This window comes from Geospiza fortis, unplaced genomic scaffold (genome assembly GCF_000277835.1).
Source record: "Geospiza fortis unplaced genomic scaffold, GeoFor_1.0 scaffold732, whole genome shotgun sequence".
NCBI classification, from domain to species: domain Eukaryota; kingdom Metazoa; phylum Chordata; class Aves; order Passeriformes; family Thraupidae; genus Geospiza; species Geospiza fortis.
Genome location: NW_005054477.1, coordinates 690,933 through 712,500, shown reverse-complemented (window position 1 = coordinate 712,500; position 21,568 = coordinate 690,933). Strand labels below are relative to the sequence as shown.

The 21,568-nt window shown below is 37.3% G+C and overlaps 1 protein-coding gene across 1 annotated transcript in view; it reads right to left on the bottom strand.

Annotated features, from left to right (window-relative positions):
* Positions 1-20,838, bottom strand: part of PCLO (piccolo presynaptic cytomatrix protein) — a 347,313-nt gene extending 326,475 nt beyond the window's left edge. Inside the window, exon 1 of the mRNA XM_031063010.1 lies at positions 20,710-20,838. Coding sequence (XP_030918870.1) covers positions 20,710-20,838 — 129 coding nt within the window. The remainder of the gene's footprint in view (positions 1-20,709) is intronic.
* Between the last annotated feature and the right edge of the window lie 730 nt (positions 20,839-21,568).

The window sequence follows — 21,568 nt, the reverse complement described above, 5'->3', positions numbered from 1 at the left end:
ATAGTTTCCACATCTTTCTCCCTATGTACTTTACGGTCTGTCCAAAAGTGACAAGAACTCTCTCATTTTGGTGTTACCAATGAAACTCACAAACTAATGGGTCTAAAGATTCTCTTGTAGCAAGGAAAGAAAAGTTATCAAATTAATCAGCCCATTTGTCAAAAATTGTAATATCTAACTTGCAAGATATGGCTCACTGGTGCCAGTAGAAAAACCCTTATTAAAAATTGCTTAATCTGTAGCACAGAAAATTATGATTAAAACCTTTTCAGAGATAAAACAGTCCTTTTTAAAGTGCATGCAAATTAGAGTTCTTTCTGCAAATTTAGAGGCAGAGATAGAGAAACAAGTTACCTTTTCTTTGATACTAGGTAATATAAAAGGATAATCATGAATAGCAGCAAATCAAACTACCCTTTGAGGACCTGTTCACAGATTTTGTAGAATCTTAATTGTATCTGTTTGAATCCAAAATAGACCAGCACAATCACAAACATGTTTATATTTTACATTGAGGCCATATATGGCATCTTTTTCCCTGCAAAAAAAAAAAGCACCATATATTTGAAGTGATGTAACTTCATTCAGACTAAACACTGTGCTTTATCAGTAATGCAGTACTTTCAACAGGGCCTGACCAATTTGGTTTGCAAACTAGATACATCAAATCTTCAAAGGAGCCAGTCCAAGGTAGAGCTGAGTATGCAGAAGCAGCACAAGGACACTGGTTCATCTTTTGCCAGCGCTGAATCCAATCTGGGGCAAGGGAATCTCAGTTAAGAGTGTATCTGCAGCGCTAAAATGAGTGCTAGAAGTTAATTTACTGATTAACAACATTGAAGACATCCAATTTTTTCATCACCAGGCTACTTAGTATAGATGTGCTCTTTACATTTTACAGTTGAGAAAAAGCCATTTAGTGCATAGAAGTTGGAGAAGTAATGATAAGATCATCAGAAGAAAGGAAGAGGTCAGTAATACCTTGGCATGAACTAGCAAAATGGGAGACACTTTAATAATATTCCTGGCACTGTGCCCAGATAAAAGTGAAGAGGGTAGAGTTGTGTTAATTGTTAGTGATTACCAGAGGCTGTACTGATCACTACCACAGAATAAGACAGAGAAAGCTAGAAGAGAAGCTAGAATTTGCATAAACGTATTCATAAAACTTTACACATTCATATTTTTTTTATTTTTACTTGTACAAATACTTAGGTAAATGTTGCAGTGCCCCTATCACATTTATCTACCTCATTTCAGAGATACAGAGACTGTGGAGTTTAAAAGAACTGGCTAAGATGCATCCAGCAGTTAAGTCCATCTGCTATACAGAATGAGTAGTGCCTTGCAATGATAGCTCCCACCAGCAAAGCTTGTCTCACAAGTTCTAATTCTGTGTCAAGCCTACACTCATCTACATACCAACCAAAGTTTGGCTAAATACTGCACTGCAAATGTTCTTGAGAATCATGACTACTCTCCAGTCTCACCTGAATTACTACTCACCAAAACAACCAGTAAATAATGATAACAAGGTACCTTGCAAAGCATTGTGTGGTTTTGCTCTTCTATTCAAATATATATAACTATTCTCTTTCTGCATAGAATTCTCTATTCCATTACTTTGTAAATGCAGGTTGAGAAACTAGTGTAATAGTGATCTACCCTGTTTCAAAACTCTTTCAAAACTCACCTTTTTAAGGAGAAACAACCCACCTAACCCAAAACTGAATACAGCCTAAAAACTCCCAGGTATCATAAAACATCCTGGGCAGAATTATTTGTGGTACTCCAGAGCACCTGAGTGTCTGGGCTTTTGGGATACCATGCAGTCTGATATAACAGCATTACTGTTATAGCATCCTTTTTAAGATTAAATGAATCACTTCTGAGAAGCCTCTGCAGATATTTAGCCTCATTATCATCAGTCTAAGTGAAACAGGATTAGTACATGCACTTTACCCTACTGAGTAGCCAGTGCATGGACACCTGGCTAAGTTTTCCCAGTAATCTCACAACCACATTTTCTTACTTCAACAAAACAAAGTCTGGCACCTGAGTTCAGCACAGGAATGCTGATATGTTCACATTATAAGCATAGTATGGATTAGTCAGAATGTTAAACATAATTTGCAATCAGTATTTTTACTACACAAATAGTGATTTGCATTTTAGAGTGAAGAATGGGGAAAAAAAGCCGCTAATCTCAAAGGCTGTGTCCTAAACAACATGCAACAGCAATATTGTTGTTCTGTCCTGTTGTTCTCCTGTTGCTTTCTTTAATATGAGTTAATTCAGCTGCAGCAGTTGAGTCCAACTAATAGTGGTACCGATGCCACCACAAAGAGTTCAATTTTTATTTGTTTATATGGTGAAAGAGTCATATGTGTAAATATTACAATTCAAAAGCAAACTCAAGGAAGAACGTAGGGGAAGATTGGAGCTGTCATTAGCAAGTTCTGATAAATCACATTAAAATTAAGAATTGGGTTTGCACCAGCGAGCATAACAGTGAGACCCTCAGGATCTTTCCTTGGGATTTTAATTGATAACATGAGAGTATTGAAAGTTCTCATTCCCCCAGCAGTTATCTCCTTCATGCTGAGAGCACAGTAGGAAAAACTTCATAGCCTAAATAGAGGAAAGTCTTGCTAGTGAAGTGCATATTTAGATTATGTGTTCAGGTCCTGCCTATGCCACAGGGAACAGGTTCATTTTAAACATAATGTTACATATTTTTTCCTTCTAAATGAATCCAGGGGGTTGAGGGAAGGTGGGGGGGGTGGGGGGTAGAGGGGAGTGTATATAATGTCAAATGTAACTCTTTTGTATTACATGGATTTTAACTAAAACCCCTAAATATTGGCCAAGGTTACCAGTTCCAAGGATAAGATATTAAAGTTAAGCACCTGTGTCCTTCTTTAGGCGCTCACATGTAGAATGATAACATGAATGCAGAGCACACATTTCCAGTGGGCTCTGCCCATTGCTTACCACATATTGAGTGACATGCTGTAGACCATGTTAAATACACTAACTAGGTTTTCTGGCATTGGGTATCAACTGTCTCTGTGACAGAATTAGAGAGAAAAATGTAAAAAAATTATCTTCATTCTCTAGTCCTCAGAATGGGCTCTGAATAATGCTCATTTCAGGTAAAGTAAACAACAGTCTTTATCCCAGAAAGTATATTTCTTCAGAACTAAGAAAGTTTACCCTTCTCTTCAGATATGTACATAGAGGTTTTATACTCTTGGCATTAGAAATAGCTCCTTGTTCATAATGGCACCAAAACAGTCATATATCCCAAAGGCCTTGATGTTCATTTTAGTCCAAAACCAATTTTAGAATGGGTAAGAAGTAACCTTTGGAGGTCACCCGGACCAACCACTTTCTTAAAACAAGGCCAACATATATTAGGTTGTCCAGAGCAACTTTCAGTCAAATTCAGTCAAATCTCTCAGCCTCTCCTCAGAGGACAGTTACTCCAATTTCCTAACAGTGTGGGCAACCCTTCATTGGACTTATTCCAGTTTGTCAATCTCTTTCTTATGCAGAGGAACCCAAACCTGGCTGCCGCACTCCAGATGCAATATTACAAATGCTGAGTACAAAGGAATAGTCAGTTCCCTCAATTTTTTGGCTACAATACAGCCCAATATACTGTTGACCATCTAAAGTGAAGGTCTTTGCACAAATCCCTCCTGAATTTCAATGGGTTCATGTCTGCCCATTCCTCCAGTCTGTCTACATCTCCTTGGATGCCAGCCCTACCACAGAGCACATTGACCTCATCTGCCAGTTTGGAATCATGAGAAAAGTTGAGGGTCCTTCTCCTCCAGATCACTGGTAAACTTATTAAAGAGGATAAGGGCCATCCAACTGGCCAAAGCATGACCTACATGTTCTACACCTATATTGGATATTTTCATTCCCCACTTTCTTCTTCATTTGTCTAGAAACGGCTTACGACAGGACTCACTCCGTGATTTTTCCAGGAACAAAGGTGAGGTGGACCTGCCCTTTGTTTACTGGTATCATTTTTAGTTCTTTCTGAAGATAGATGGTTGTAGCATTTTCCTTTCCCCAGTCATCAGGGAACTCCCCCAGTCTCCACAACCTTTCAAGGACACCTAAGACTTACCTCATATGACATTGGCCAAATCTCTGAGTACTCACAGATGCATCCCTTGTATTCCTGTGGATCTGTATATATTGAGATTACTCAGATCACTGACTCTATCATCTTCCACTGTTTGACCTACCTAACACCATCTGTACCTACCCAAGCAATGTTTCTAAATTCCTCCTTAGCCTGCTTTACTCTTATAAATGTTCTTTTTGCACTGGACCCCAGCCAAGTCCTTGTTTAACCAAGACAGACTCCTGATATATATACTAATTTTTGTGTGTACTAGGATGGATCATTGCTTTATTTCAAGGAGACTGATCTTAAAGATCTAACTTTCATGAGCTCCTTTGCCCTTCAATACTGCTTCCCACCAGATTTTACTTCCCAATTCTCCGACTAAGCTGAAATATACATTCCTGAAATTCAGGGTCTGGGTTCTGTTTCTTGCCTTCCTCAGGAATCCCCTCAGGATCTTGAGTTCTGCAATTTCATTGTCACTGACCAAGCCTGCCTGTCACTGACTGTCACATCCCCAACAAGCTCTCTAGAGGCCATGAATGTCCAGGAAAACATCACCTTTCCTTGTCACACACACAAGATTCGTATTATGAAGTTGTACATGACAACCTCCAGAATTTTCTGGGGATGTGTCCTGCTGTGCTGCCCTTTTGGCAGGTGTCAGGGAGGCTTAAATATCCTATGAAAAACAAAGTCTGTAATACAAAGATGTTAGTCAACTGTTTAAGGAAGGCTGTCTACTCCTTCACTCACATTCAGAGTGTCTGAGTAACATGCTCTTGCCAAATGCCATGTTTACTGGCCTCTCCTCTGACCCTGACATGCAAGCGCTCAACTACACCATTGCCCATGCCGCAGAAGAGCTGCTCCTTTACATTAGCAGCAATTCCCTTTCTCTTTACCTTTGTCTTTCTTAAAAACATTCTTTCCATCAATCTCAGCACACCAGGCACATGAGGGACCCCACTAAGCCTCAGACATACCTGGGAGCTCATGAAATGCACATCTACTCCTGTCCAAGCTTGTCCTTTTCACCAGGAGGGTTGAGAATAAAACCTGGACTCCCATGCTGTTCAACATTGTCCCCAGAGTCTTTTGTTAGCCTCAGGGTCTTCCCTGGCAGTGTCATTGGTGCCCATGTGGATGAGCACCCAGGAATGCATAATACCTTTCTCTCATTTATCATAGGTCTCATACCACACAGGGCATCCTCCATAGTATCCATTACTTGAAAATGTAAATTACCATTGGTTATGTGATACTTATCACTGCCGTGGGCAACTTTCATTAGCTTCTTACAACTTCTGCAGCAGTACAATTCCACATGGTGTAATCTCAACTTTAGAAAAAAGAGCTTCTCTTATTAAACATCTAATGCCTTTGCAAACCAAAAAATATTTTTATAATTTGTTGCCTGTATGCCAAAGTTTTACTATAATGAAATAAACAACAATGAAACTCAGTATAATCCAAAGCCCACAAGTTTACTATATTCACTATACCTTTTAACTCTTACAATATCATTTTCTTAATACCACTTTCTTTAGATAATTAGGCACATTGAAGTGGCTTGTATCATGAGACAATATAGCAGTCTCTTTTTCCTCAACAAGTTGCTAAACCTAAAAGATGATCCACAGCTTAAGAAACCAAGACTTCCTGTTGTTAAAGAGATTTTTTTTTTATACCTGTAGGTAGCCACTAGAAGATAATCACTTCTAGTGATTAACTGTATACCACTGTGTAGGAGGCTTTCTTGTGTTATATGGGAGCAGTGACACATCTTACTCTAACAGTGGGAATTCATGGTTTTAAGAATTTAAAAACTCACATGCTCTAGTCATGACATGCAATAAAATATCTCATGATTTCTTGTGATTTGCAATTCACAGCTTCATCTGCTTGCTGTGTCTTTACTCAGGGAACAATTGAGTGTGCATATGTGTGTGTACTGATTACACAAGGTTTGCCTTGCTACTGGGTGGACTTCAAACAGGGAACCACAGCAGTTTTATCTCAAGTGGCATGGCAGGAAAACTCCCAAGGTCCACTGCTCTCAACAGCTTTTGCACTCTCTAAATAAGCATTTGGATTTTCAGAGACCTTACCATCATTTTCACCCAAGCAATTGGATTCTCGAGCAGGATTTAACTAAGTTAAAAGGATGCCTACATTTAAATACCCACAAACAAATTCCACATGTGAGCCAAGTGTTCAGACTCCCATTGCAGCTGGATGAGAGCCAGTCCATAAACCATTAAGGGGGACTCAGGTGAATAACAGATGGGATGCAATTGCATAAACATATTATATGCTACTTAAGACTCCAGCTGCCAGTGCAGGGAGAAAGAGATCTTTTATAAGATCTAAAATTTATTTTATAAATTCTCAGTCATATCTGCCAGACCTACCATAAGGCACATTAAATGGCATTACATAGCTACCTGTGGGCACATAACTTAAGAGAGCAGAGCATACCTCGTAAAGTTAGACAGCTTTGTGGGAAGCCACAGAGCCAGCTTTCTTGAAATTTAGATGTCCCCATGTCTTCAGCTGAATCTCAGCTTTAGTGTGTACTGAAAAGGTAAAGTTTATAAGCCTTTCCTAAGTGCTCTCTTCCCTCACAGTGCAAGCCCCTGGCTGACAAATCCAGTGCAAATAACACCTGCAGTTAAGATCAAGAACAGTTTCTAAGCCTCAAGGAAAAAATCTTTGTAACAGCTGGAGGCATGGAGGAAGAGGGGTATGAGAACTCTTTCAAATGCTATTTCTGAAAAATGATCAAGCCTTTTGTAGGCCTGAAGTATATTTTTACAGTTTTGGTGGAATGTTTGCACATTCACAGAATGACACGCCGGCTGAGGTTGGAAGGAACTTCTGCACAATCCCATTCAAGTCCTCTACTCAAGCAGGATCACATACAGCTGATTGCCCAGGAGCATGTATAAACAGATCTGAAAACATCTAAGGGTGGAGACTCCACTGCTTTTCTCTAATTCAATAAAATACTGCTAAAAAACTTGCTGTTTTGCAATAATTTAGCACTAAAGTTACACACATGTCTGTGATTTAATTTAGCTACAGGGTTTTCCAAAGCAGCACAACCAACATAAACAGTCACTTTTAGAGATTGTAGAACAGCAGTAAGTACACTATGAATGTAAATACCCAGCCCATTTCTCTTACCAGCTTTACTGTTAAATAAAATATAGTGACTAGCTGAAAAAATAACTCATAAAGAATTTTAAATTACTATCATAAACTCATTAAGCTTAAAATAAACCTCACCCATTTGGGCTTGGTTATTTTTTTCAATTGCATCCATTGATTTTAACATCCCAGATTAATTCTCACCAGCTGAAAGAGAATTTCCACTTTAACAGAGTTCATTTATATAGCACAGAGATACTCAGAGTTGTAGCAGATTTAATTAAGTTTCTTAACAATTCCTGAAGTCCTTTGGACTAATTCACACAAAGAAATTCTGAGGATATGATGACAGATGAATCTACAATTTCAGCTAAAACAAGCAAATATTCCCTCCCACATGGATCCTCTCCTTTCTTTCATCTCATCTTTCCTCTTCCCTTGCCCTGAAGTATCTTTAAGTCATCATTTTGTCTATCTATAATTCCCTTAACACCTGTACTAGATTTACAATAAAAAAAAAAAAAGTAAAAATAATCAGCTGTAACTCAGAAGGCACACAAAGAAAATCAAAGAGCAGCTGAGCACTCCCCACGGGTTCTGATGGGAGTGGTGGGGTATGACCTAACTGAGTTCTCCACTTTGCCCATTACCACAGTGTCTTTGATAGTCTTATGACTGTAGAGAGGAAAAAAACCCCTTTTTTTCCATTAAAGAATGGATTTATGCAAAGATTAAGAGGAAATATGCATCTACAGTGCTATGCTAAATAAATGGATGTTCTCTTTTCTCCTTTATATTCTTTCTGTTGGCCTAGAAAAGTGACTATGAAATCCAAGATGCATCTTTTTTAAGTATGATCTAGACACTTTTTAGGCCTTTCACTGGTTTACTTTCTGAGTTTGCCTGCAGCATAATATGGAAGAAGAGTTCTATAAATTCAAATGTTTTCCTCTGTTTTAAAGAGGTAACTCTCTCCCAATGTCATTTATAAACCAAAATTTCATAGACAAATTCTATTACAGAAATGTTTGCTATTGACTATGCTCCCTGGACCTAAAAATCCACAAAATAAAATTAAATTAAGAAAATATACAACACAGCCAAAATTCCCACTCATTGAAGATATCTCCTTCCAGAAACAACTCAAGAACAACAAATCAAAGCTCTTCAAAGGCCAAGATTTAATAACTCCAGACAGTCTCAGGTTTGAACTTTGAGTTGTTTCTATATTATCTTTCCATAATCATGACTCAGTTCCTCCCTAAGGACTAGCTCAATTTTAAAATTTTATTTTGTTTTTTCAAATCACTTCCCAGTTAAGTTCCTTCGTTAACTCCTCACCAGAAGTTCCTGACTCATTTATTTGCCTTTGGTAAATCTATGAAGTGCTGAATTATTCAGCTGGTAGAAACATTTTTTACCACTACTATGAGGATCACACAAATACCAGAAGACTACCACCTTGCCTTATTTGTTGCATTTAGGCCCTAAATTGCCTAGGGCATCATTTGAGAAGTTATTTATTTTCACAAAAAAAAAAAAAAAAATCAATAGCCCAGTTGCTGAAAATCAGTATTTTTGGACAAAACCCTGTAGGCATAAGTATAAAATTTCCCTTACAGTGTGAACAGGTTTATATACAACATTAAAACAAGAGTTTCTAAGTCCTGCTCAATTTTAAACTCTTACTGTTGTCACTTGGTTTCTATTGATCTCTATTTGAGAATTCTTATTTTATATCTACATTTAAGAATTTTTTTCTGTAAATTAGTTATAAGTAGCATAAAGATTCATGCCTTTAATAAATTTTTGTCACAATTGCATTTTTGACTCATATTTACTGCTTAAAAAATGATAAATGTCAAGTGCTGTACCTCTTCACCAGATATTGTTAAGACCTAGATATTTCTAGAATTAGTAAATGAGGATCACATTACTTTCCAAAAAGATCAAAATAACTTACTTGAAACTATTTTAGGACCATTTTTCCTACATGCATGAAAGTTTAGCAATGCAAAACAGTAGCATTTAGCAATATGACTAATTTGATTGTTCCCTTCTCTGTACGCTTGCACAGAGTATTACACAACAGTTAAGACTGCAATAGTTGGATTGAAGTTGTTATTTTTCTGCAGTTTTTACTCCCATATTTGATAATTGTTCCTTCTTTCTCCTTTCCCTTCCTCAAGTAGGCATTTGAAATACAATTATTTCACTGTTTGTGAACATCTCTAGGAAGCACCACTCTCTCCATAATGTGGAGTTGCTGTTTTGCTGTTTATAGGTCGTATTCATGATGTTCTAAAGCTCCTCACAGAACTCCTCATACCGCTGATGGAGAACACAGCCAGAAAAGGGTAATCCACACAAGAATCAGAAATTTTAGCGTAAGTTTTGCAGTTTAGTATCTGTTTCTAAAATACTAAGAAAATAAACTAGATTATCTCTCCTGTTGGGACAAGGGAGAAAGCCATGCAAGTGTTGTTTAATTAGAACTTATCTACTATTAACCTATTTTATAAAAAAATAATTATGATAAAAGATTATGTTATATAAGACTACATTTCCATTTAACATATGATTTTATGAAAATAAAAAATTATTTGTGTGGCTTATCTGTTTTCCAGCATGTGATTTTTATGCATCGATAGAGACTTTTGGTATTTTTCAAGAAATAAGCATCTCCTAATAATATTCAAATTTTTACCACTTAGGTAGAAGTACCTTTATTGTCACAATTCCAAAATGTTGAGATCAACAGTACTATCATTCTTGAATTCCACTGAGGAGATATAAAACAAAAAGTGAGTTAGTTGCTGCTAGTAACTATTCAACCAGTGATGTCCTTTTTGTTTTTCTAAAAAATTGTAGCTGGTACTTAAATTCACAATTCAGTACGGAAAATCAGCTCAACACGGAAAATTATAACTAATAAAAGAGTTGCTTACCTTGAACTTCAGCTTTCCTTATAATCTTGATTTCTTTTTGTTTGTTTTGATATCTAGTGGCTCCAGAAAGCAGCAGGATGAGAATTGCCTGTGTCCCTGTGAATGTCCAGAGCAAAGAGGTTAGTCTGTGATATATTAGTCTCTCTAATCTCCTCATATCCTCCCTGGCGCAGCTGAGTATTTCGTGTAGCCCTTAATACTGAACACAGACTGCAAAATCAGTGATTCCAACTCATCATAGCAGGAGAGTAATTCAGTTTCACATACTGTTTTATAACATAGCCATCTTATATAAGATTTAGTTTATCCAAGATATTTTTATTTAAAAACCTATTACTTTCAAGGCAGGAATGTGTCAGTGGTATTCCTTACTTCATTATGCTTTTTTTTCCCAAATAGTCCTTTTTAATTTAGAAAACTGTCAGTAATATAATTAATAAAATTATAGGCTGCAGCAGTGAACAAGCTAGATACAAAGCACAGCCAATCCTGATCCAAAACCCATTTGCCACGTGCCCTACTCTCACACACACAAACCCAACTCTGGACAGCTGCCAGTTCACACTTACTTTTCCTGTCTGAGCTGGGGTCTTATCACTGATAACCACCATTCCTCAAGCAAACTAATAGGCAAGGTGGGATTTCTCATTTAGTTAGCAACATAATTTTGCTGACTGTTTTTTATCAGTATTGTATTTTTTTTTAAGATTTAATGGCAATACAACTAGTAAAATCTGTTTTATTCACAATAACTCTTCCAATTTACTTGCTGATTTCTGCAAATTCTTAAATGTATCAAAGGGGTAAAAATTTTTAATATTCACAGTCTAGTATTTCTAATCCATTTCATTTTTCCCTTTAATTCTGAGTTGGTTGAATTGAAAAGAAAAAAACTAAAGCATGACTGGAATGAGCTGACCCAGCATGATTTCTGCCAGTAGACCAAAGCACATTACATCACACAAGGATTATAGATTAAGATTACTTTGCTTATTCTGTGAATGTCTATGAAGAGCTCAGTTTTTTTTCTTTACTGTAACTTCAACATGTAACTTTGGGTGGGCTCATTCAGCATCTCTTCACATGTGCAGTTTCATCTGCGCATTTGCTATGTCATGTTTTTAGTTGAATGAAAATTAGCGTGACAGCTGTTTGTTTATTTCTACCAGCTGCCCTTGAGCACATCCATAACAGACATGACCTGTTCTAGATGGGTCTTAAGAAGCTGCTTTAGACAGGAAAACAGACAGTACTGCAATGAAAGTCCCCAAGATAAGACTCAAATCAGGTAACTTCTGTTTCCACTGTGACACAAAACTGTCCACATGACCAGTCCCTAATCCTTTGGACACAGCTATGCTATTGCTTAAATACCTTTAAAGTCTCACCCTGCTTTATACTATGCTTCAGTATACCTGTAGAAAATAAAAACTTGCACTGCAGATATGTGCAAGTAAACTATCCATTTATATATTAAAAATCTCATTTAAATATTTTGAAAATTCCTATAAAAATCTGTTCTATTTTCCCTGATCTCATAATAGCATGGTTGAAGCTTATCTTAGATCACTATGACGTTGGAGTTCATATTACAATGTTGGACTTCTACTTTTGGTTTGCTGGAACTCCTGTAGTGACCTGTGTATTCCACTGACACGTGCAAAATGAATTATGCTAAAATTTATGTATACTGGGCAAGGGAAATGTCCTTGCTGTCTGCAAGCAACAGTTCTCCCAAATCATGACACTGCATCCATTATCAATGTCATGTTTTAACACAGTTCAGCAGCTGAGTAATGGTTTGAAGAAAGTTTCTGATTGTCCATCATTATTCATGCCAGGTAATTGATTAGTTGTCTCCATTGACCGAAGCTATCAACTGTGGATTGAAAAGCTGAAACTTCAGGTGGCATGTTTTCAGTTCAACAGTCTCCTGGCCAGTTTCTAAGCTTTCTGTGGAAACTAGTAGCTTTGAATTGGTTTTCAGGATCTGCTGATTGCCTGTCACTGGAGTTTGTGTAAGGGGTTTATGCATTTTCCTTGACTCTGGATCAATAGTAGAGTTCAGTGTGAGGGAGCTGCCACCTTGGCGCTTCCTGATTTGCTGTGGTAGCAATCGACTCTGTCACACTGCCATTTTCTTAAAGACTCTTTTCACTGTAACAGCTGTAAGAGATCCCTAAGGCAAATTGGAAAAGAAACTCACAAAATAAGAAATCAAGAAGTGAAAAATTAAGTTTCTGTCTTCAGCTCAGAACTTTTGTGTAAAATTTTCAATACCCATGTGCTTCTACTGTACAAGATCAGTAGAAAGGTGCCATTAAGGAATGTTAATTGTGCAAACACAAAATATCTTCAAACTTCTGAAGATTTTGTGTAAGCAAAATATTTCAGAATCACCATATAGTCTGTGTAATTTTGTCCAAGAACCTTAACTTCAAAATTAACATATCTGCTCATTAAAATATGGAAAAAGCAGGACTAAACAGAAAATGCTGAATTCTGCTACTATGAGGCTTACTGTGACATAGAGTACACCATATTTAGAGCTGCATCCTCACTTTTTAGACTATTTCCATTAGTTCTAAAAGGCCACTTTCTTCCCCCACACCTTATACACCTTTATTTCCCTTTAAAAATATAACAACTATAACTAACTATAACTATAACTATAACTAACTATAGCTATAACTATAAATAATATTTTTAGAAGGAATTGCTTGATTTATTTTCTATGCTATACACACCTGTGTGGGATGAACAGCAGAAGTGCAAACAGATCAGGGGCCAGGGAAGGAGAACTCCAGCCACCACAGCAGGGCTTCCTGGCAGCCCAGGAAAGGAATAATGCCAGAGCAGATATCCACACCGCAGCCCATGGAGGACCCAACAATAGAGCCAGTGAATATTCCCTGAAGGAAGGATCTACACTGGAATAGGCTCCTGACAAGAATTTGGCTGGTGCTGTCATTATTGCTCCCATACTGAATACCTTTTCCTGAATGACCTATGGGGTTACCAGGCTGTTCATTTTATAATTATAAACAATTTATATACCTATATATATGTATAAAATTATACATTTCTTCTCTAATATCAATGATGAAAGCAAACAGGAAAGTCTGTCAGGTATCTGGTATCTGATTACAAGTTTTCTGTTACTGGTAGAAATATGAGCAGAAATTCTCTGTATGCAAATGTTGTTCTACATTATCTCCATTTTTGTCTTAACCTTTCTGCAAAGTTATGTCTCTGGATACAGATGGAGGGAGAATACAGGGTTAGAGGCAACTGCTACTTTCCTGCCTCAACATTTAAAAAAATCCTTTCCAATCCAAGGTAATTATTGCTCCACCTTCACAAGAAACAGTGATTATCCTTGCACTTGAACTAAAGAAAATCTCAGTAACCACCTTCATTTCCATCTCGTTTATGTTCCCTCAGATGACATTTTCCTACTCTTCTGTGCTAGAGTGATTTTGCAAGGAGATGTTTTTATTATTCCTCAAATATAGGGGGTCATTTGGCAGAAACAGCCTTCTAGAATAGCCTTTAGAGTTTTAAAGTTAACTGTGATTAAATTGTTTTTTACTTCTGCAGAAAACTGCAGAAAACAGATATAAGGTCTCTTTTGCAGACCTCTGAGGAACAGGGACTATTGTTTCTCTTAGTTATATGCATAAAAGCTAAGATCTCTTTCCACTAATGTGTATCTCTCCTGACCAATGCTTCTGCTTTTTCGTGATGTTCCAAATAGCATATTAAAAAAAATAGGATTCATTGATAATCTCTCCTAAAGATATCTCAGTTAAGAATATAGCTTAACATTTAAAGTGTGGTATCTCCTTGCCAACATATGAAGCAATAAAGGTGATTGAAACATTTCAGAATTTTGATTATCAGAACACGTGAAATAAAATTTCACACTTCAACCACCTTAATGTCTTTAAGGGTCATATAGTTTTAATGTAAATATCCATTTCCCATTTTTATTCTTAATTTAGCAAGACTGACCAACATATATTCATTGAAGCTATAAAACATAGAGAATAAAATTATTACCCTGTTGAAATTAGTGTTTTTTCCATCATTAACTTATGAGCATGCAGTATTTTTTCTATTGCCTCCTCATTTTAATCTTCCTTCTGCTCATTTAGGGTAGGAAGCATGTAATTATATAAGCATAATATACATGTGATTAATCTAAATTTTGAAGAACTTTTGGAAAAAAAAGTATTGTAGTTTATACCTTTCTAATTGGTTATTTCTATATTTCAAGCATCCATTCAGCCTATAGACATGAATTTTGGAAATAATTCTGAATTATAAAGACGTTGCATCACACTGCAACAAGTATTTATTTTTAAACATCCATCTGTAGTCTTATTCTTACAATATGTCTCAATACTTGAACTTAAAATCAGAAAAATGCTGACAAATATCTCTGTAAATTTGAATGGTGCATACCCTGTATCACCAAATGCTTCCTAATTAATGGCAAAAATAGGAAACACAGATGCTGTGTGTGCTAGCAAAATAAGGCTGATTAAACACATTCATTTCTCGTGTGCTGAACCTCTTAACAGTTAATTGGATTGACATCTTCCCCAAAGAGACACACCAGCAGGTGGCTTTTGAATTCCATAGAAGTCTACAACTGCAAATCATTGATCAGTGAAAGATCCCACTGACTACCTTTGGTCCTGCATCAAGACTTGCACTGTCTGAACACGACCATGATTTGTGAGCCCTGGTACAGAGCCCAGCAGCCACGAACTATCCCCCTGCACTGCTCTGTGGAAGGAGTTATGATTTATAGAGTGATTAAACAGCAGATAATCCTAGTACAGAAGAAAGTATTATTTTTTCCCTCTGAAACACACAGGGATCTGTTCAGCAACCTTATAACCTCAGCCCTAAATGAAATCACACAATTTTCAGGAATTAGTTATGGGGTAACTTCTACCATAGATTCCAAAACATTGATGCCATGGGACTGCACCAGAAGAAATGAAGCTCGAATTGTGAGGCACATTTATGCTCAGCCACAATCCTATTTCCTGCCCTCAAGCTTGAAGGTGGAACTTTGCCTTTTATATCTATTATAAATCATGTTTCCTTCCATTGCCTGCAAGCTTGCTAGACATTTCCACAGGCATAAACAAAAGCAAGCCAAAACAACTGCTTATGCTGTTAGTACAAATGCTTTTCCTTATTTCAAACATTTTAACTCCTAATTAACAAACTCTTTTAAAAAAGATTCCATTCTCTCTTCCCAAATAAAAAATATATTTATGACTTATTGTGATATAGCTTTGATGGAAGTTTTCCTTTAGTGGAAAAAAAAATAGTCTGTGAATGCAGTTTATTATCTTGTTCCTAATACTTTAGGCAAGTTCTTTTACCTGTGACTGTCAAATTCAATATGCCTTCTGTAAAAGTATACCCTGAGTAATCTCAGTCAGCATTGGCTCTTGCACAGCTCTCCTAATTTTACTATACTATTGAAAGCAAGAAATTAAAGGTTTTGTTTGTCCCAAACTGTGGTAAAATACCCTGAATATTCCTAGACAGGATTCAGAGACTTTTCTGTCAAGTTCTGGTGAAAGATAATACTTTCTCCAGCTGTGGAGATAGAATTTTCCCAAACTCATTACTGTTAATTGTCTTGTGACTAGAAAAGTAATGCTATTTCTAGGGCTGTGTGGTCATCTGTGAGAACAGCAGGTTCAGTTCCATAACACTGATGAGAGAAATAATGACAAATGTTAAAAAAGAGTCCCTGAGACCTCTACCATTTAGAAAAGAGCATAGATTTGACTGGGTGTCAAAAGTTCACTGTATTCATAAGATATTTTTGTCTGCCTTATTGTTGTTATGACCCTTTCTCTATACGCTTTGCCAAGTTTTTCAACCTTTCCTCCAACTGAACTGTAATTACTGGAAATATTGCTTATAGTTATACAGATTTCTAAAAAGGACACCAAATGTACTACTGTTTTCATAAGAACATCAATCTGCTATATAATTAACACTGTGTGGAAGAGGGAAAATGAAGTCTTCAGGGAGCATCAGGAGCAGCAAATAGTATTTTAAAAGCGCATTTAAGTTTCCTTTTCCAAACTTCACTCGAAGGTCAGAAGTATTTAACTTCAATAATCTAATGATACAAATGTAAAATGTAGACAGAAGGAAAAAAACAATAAAGAAGAGCACTTTTTTTTTTTACGATAATAAAGTTTTTCTTGCAGGTACTTTACAGCTGTAATTAATTATTTACCTTGTCCTTTACAGTGCAGGACAAACAACCTCTTGCAATTTTCATTATCTAAAGAAATTACTGAGATTACAGTCACCTTGTGCCAGGGTTTCTCCTCTGATATTGCCATGCTGTTCCCTTGAGCTGTGTTCCATCGCAGGGCACAGAAGTGCTAACTGCTGACAGAGGTCACCATGGCTGCATTGCACAGAGAGTTCATGCAGTTTTTACTGCAACACAGCTATTCACATAACCATTTCTTTATTTAGTTTTATGGAGTTAAGGCATTGCATATGGTAAAAGGACAGTTATGCAAAGTTTCTTGAGAAAATTCTTTAAATACTATTGCTGCTTATGCACAGGCAGACAAATGCCTTAAGTATTCAGAGGAAAGTCCATAAAAACAGCTGTCAGCATCAGTGAAAGAAAAATTAGTATGGCAGACAAAGGAAATTTCACACTACTCACAGCCCAAACAATTAATACCATCTTAAAAAAAATCTAGTATAGGAGTTGACGTCTTCCTACATGTATTCCTATTCTTTATGGTAATTCACAGAACAAGAACGACATCCAACACTGTTCTTATTGTTGAGAATTAGTTAAAAAATATTTTTAATCATTTTAATAATGCAAAGTGTGGAGGGAGGGAGGAAAAGGCCAGGTCTTCAGAAAGAGATGCAAAGTATTATGAGACTTTGCACAGAGAAAATGATATGGTATGCGAAGAACAGAAGTCAAAACCAGCAAATTACAGTACTGTGTTTGAAATCACTTGCCTTTGGGTTGAAAACATTGCCTTTGCTTTTTGGTCTGCAATGTGCCTTTTAGGTCTAGTTTCCATGTATATAATACTGCAGAATAAAAGTTTGCAGTGGTAATGATTTATTGCTTCTAGTAAGAAGCAGTCAAGGGTTCAGAAAAGGCCAGAGCTAAGCTAAACTTAATGCTAAGGCCTTGGCAGGACAAGACAGAATTTTTGAGAAAGGTTTGAGGTTTTGTCTCTTGTTTGCTTTGTCCTTTCCTTTTTCTTTTCCAGGCAGGCACATGGAAGAGGATGGGTAAAGTGAACAAGAGAATCAAAGGAATGACCCTTTGCATGTGTTTCGCTGGTCATGACTAGGTATTTATTTTATCCATAAATTGCCAGGGGTCACAGCTGTTACACTATGAGCATCTGTACATATCAATAGGCAAGAATTACATTTTCTAAGATGTAGCAAGCTAGATGCCAATCTACTAGTGATTCCAGCATGCTTCTCAGGCTAGCCCCTAGAGAACAGGGAAAAAAAAGGGTTGTGGAAAGGAGAAAGCGTGGGAATGTATCAAAGATTTTTCATTTAACCTGTGATTAAAAAGAGAAGATGACCACCATGGTAAAGGACACAGAAAAATATTACAGTTGTCATCTTTTAGGTTACTAACAGAAGAACTTTCTTGCAGATCGTTAGTTTTTACCTCTCTGTACACAAAACCACATGTACATTTCCTTTTACAGGTCTCCCACATGTTTCACTCTCAAGAGGAGAGAAAGCAAGCAAACACTCCCAAGTTTACCTTTCATATATCAAATTACTTTACCATTCCAGAACCTTTTTGCTCCTGTAAATGTTCATACTAAAAAAGAGAGGTGTTTATCTTCATATATTGATGTAAAAACATATGAGAAAGAATGAGTTTACTGGTCTAGATTAACATAAATTTTCTACTGATAAGAAACCGAATTTTCATTTTCCTTAGAAGCTGGGTGCATCTTACCTATCTGGGCATCAGTTAAATACCTGAGATAGTCCCACACTGGTGAAAATTGGATAATATTGAGATATTTGGGTTTGTGGAAAACTGAAAAGCAAGAAAAGTACAGTAAAGAGCAGAACAAGCTTGGGGAAGGCTTACAAGTAGATCTTTTTGAGAACTGGTCATGAGGTTAATCTTTTTAATATGCTATCTGATGTCCTTGGCACAAAGTGGAAGAGTGGGTTAATGAGATTGTCTGATTAAAAAGAATTGGAGTCATCATCTGTACAGAAAAGAATTGAAAATTCTCTTCCATATAGGAAAAATTGGATGACCTTGAGGACGGTAATAATAGAAATGAAGTGAAATTCAATAGCTTGTGAACTTAAGGCTAAACAACAGGAATTGTTGCCACAATGCAGAGGGTGAGTCTGAAACAGGAGAGGAAAAGAACATGGGTAAATATATCAGTTACAGGATGACTAGAAATCATTGATGCGAGACAGTTCTGAAAAGCAGCAAAGACAATTTAAAACTGTTTCAGGCTTTGTATTTGCAGTAAAGAAAGAAAATTTTTTATGTCACTATGAAAGACCTTAAGGTCTTACTCCCATCTGCAGTGCTAGTTATATCAAGTATGGTAGCTCTGGTTCAAGAGAAAATAACTTGAAATAAACCTGATAAAAAATTCAACCAGGAGCACCACAAAGCCCGTTTTAGGAGTTGGTAATAAATGAGTGCAGTCAGTCCTTTAAACCCTGGTAAAGTGGAGGCTGAAAAGGGGATATGATTGTATGCACTTGTATCAGAAAAACAAGTACATTGAAGGCAAGAATCTACAGGACAGTGCTGACACAGGAACAAATGATATGCAGTCCTTCAAATCACAAGCCTTGCCAGCAAAACTCTCCAGCATGGGCTACTTTCTTCAGGGGTCCACAGGTCCTGCCAGGAGATTGCCTCCAGTGTGGTCTTCCCACAAGGACACAGCATCCTCGGCCCCACCTGCTCTGATGTGGGGTCCTCCATGGGCTACAGGAAGGAGGCACAGCTGTCTCACCACATCTTCTCCATGGGCTACAGGGAAATCTCTCTGGAATCTCTGGTAGGAGCGCCCCCTGCCCTTCCTTCTGCTGGCTCTTGTGCCTGCAGGGCTGCAGCCCACATACTCTCACTACCCTCTCCAGCTGCAATTTCTCCTGCACAGGAACTTTTCCCCACGGCCACCATCGCAGAGGGCTCAGCCCTGGCCAGCAGTGGGTCTGACTTGGAACTGGGTGTCTCTGGCTCTGTCAAACACAGGGGAAGCTTCTGGCAGCTTCTCACAAAAGCCACCCCTGTAACTCCTGTCTACAAAAACCTTGCCATGCACAACAAACACAGACCTAATATTAACACTTTTATTTTCAAATGCTGAGATCTAATGCTTATGAAGCATAAAAATTAACATTTTTTGACCTGTATATACAATACTTAAAAGTTGATACATTTTCATGGAAATATCCATAGCATGACTTTCTGCTTGAACAGGAACAACAGTTTATGTCATGACACTCAAAGTAGGTATGCCACACATTAAATTGCATAAAGACTGACCAGCCAGCTTTAGAGAGAGCTTTCACTGGAGCAGACTACATACATACATATCAAACAGCAAGATATGCCGCACCTTCCAATTTGCACAGGAATAACTACTGTCTAGGAGGTGTATTTAATCATCTGTGACAAACAGTACATTTTGCATTAATAATTAAACTGACATTTAAGTGTTCACAGTTAGCTTTTAAGTTAATCTTCTCTGAGACCTATCCATGTATCTCTGTTGTAATTATAGCACATTTACTTCATTTAATTGATGCTTTTAATCTAAAAGGTTATGTTTTAAAACACTTTCTCCCAAAACACATTGTAGGAATGAATTATTGGCAGGACAGCAAAATTGTTCTGAGGACCATAAATCAACAGAATATTAGAGATACTGGGCACTGATATTTATTTTAAAACAAAGTTTCAGAAAAAAGTTACCTTTGATCATGTGTCTAAGTGTTCTAATAGGAGATCTGTTTTCAAAAGGTACATGAGTGGAGGGACTGCAGACAACTATTAAGGAAAAACAGCATTTCAAGGAAAAAAATAAATTGCCAGGTATTTATTTTACTCAAATAGAATTGGACCTAACTGCAACCAAAACCAACTGTAAAAACATTTTAATGTTATTTCAATCTTACTTAGCTTAGATGATGAGGCATAGAAGATTGATTTTCATCATGCTTTTTATAAGTTCTGTTCAAATTCAGTGGGATATAATTCCCAAACCAAGACCCAGAAAAACAAATTTTGGAAATGTTGTAACAACAAATAGTAATTCACAGAAGTACAGGCTGATAAGGTTGGAAGTGACCTCTGGCATCATTTAGTCCAATCTCTGCTTTTGCAAGGTCAGCTAGAGCTGACCAGGACCATACCAGTTTGTTAACATCTCCAGGGTAGAGAACTTCACAATTCAAGGCAACTTCTTCCAGCCTTTGGTCACCCTTACAGTAAAAAGTTGTTTCCTGATGTTCATATGGAGCCTTCAGCATCTCTCTGCCCATTGCCTCTTATCCTGTCCCTGGACACCAGTGAAAGGAATGTGACTCCATCTTTGTACTCTCCTTTCAAGCATTTCTATACATTAGTAAGATCCCCTGAGCCTTTTGGTTATGTACAATTCCAGCTCAGCTTTTTCCATAGAAGGAATGCTCTTAACCATATTTGTGACCCTTCACTGAACTCTGTCCAGTATGTCCCAGTGTCTCTTGTACTGGGGAGCCCAGAACTGGACACACCTGACCAGCTGTGAAGCAATGAACAAAGGGGAAGGATCACCCCCCTCAGCCTGGGGGCAATGCTTCATTAGACACTTTTTCTGACAGGGTATATGCTGGTTTATTTTCAACTAGATGTCCACCAGGACCCCCATATCCATTTTCTTCAAAGCTGTCCCCTCTGATTGGCCCCAGCAAGCACCAGCCTAAAGTGGTTGTTCCTCCCCAGGTGCAGAACTTTGCCCTTCCCATTTTGAAGTGCATGATTGATTCTATTAATGCACCTGGGCTGTGTGCTGGCTTGATTCTGTATGAGATCAATTAAGGGTAAAGGTATGACTGTCTCTCTGACCAGAGGAAGGGACAAACTCCATTTCCTCTGCTAGAATAAAGAATAGGGTACTTATACTGCCAGCACTGAGATGAAGAGTTTCAAAATCAAATATTATATTAATAAACAGAGGAAGATTGTAGAGATTAAAAGGCCTTTCACATGCAGAGGAAGAGGTAGATGAAT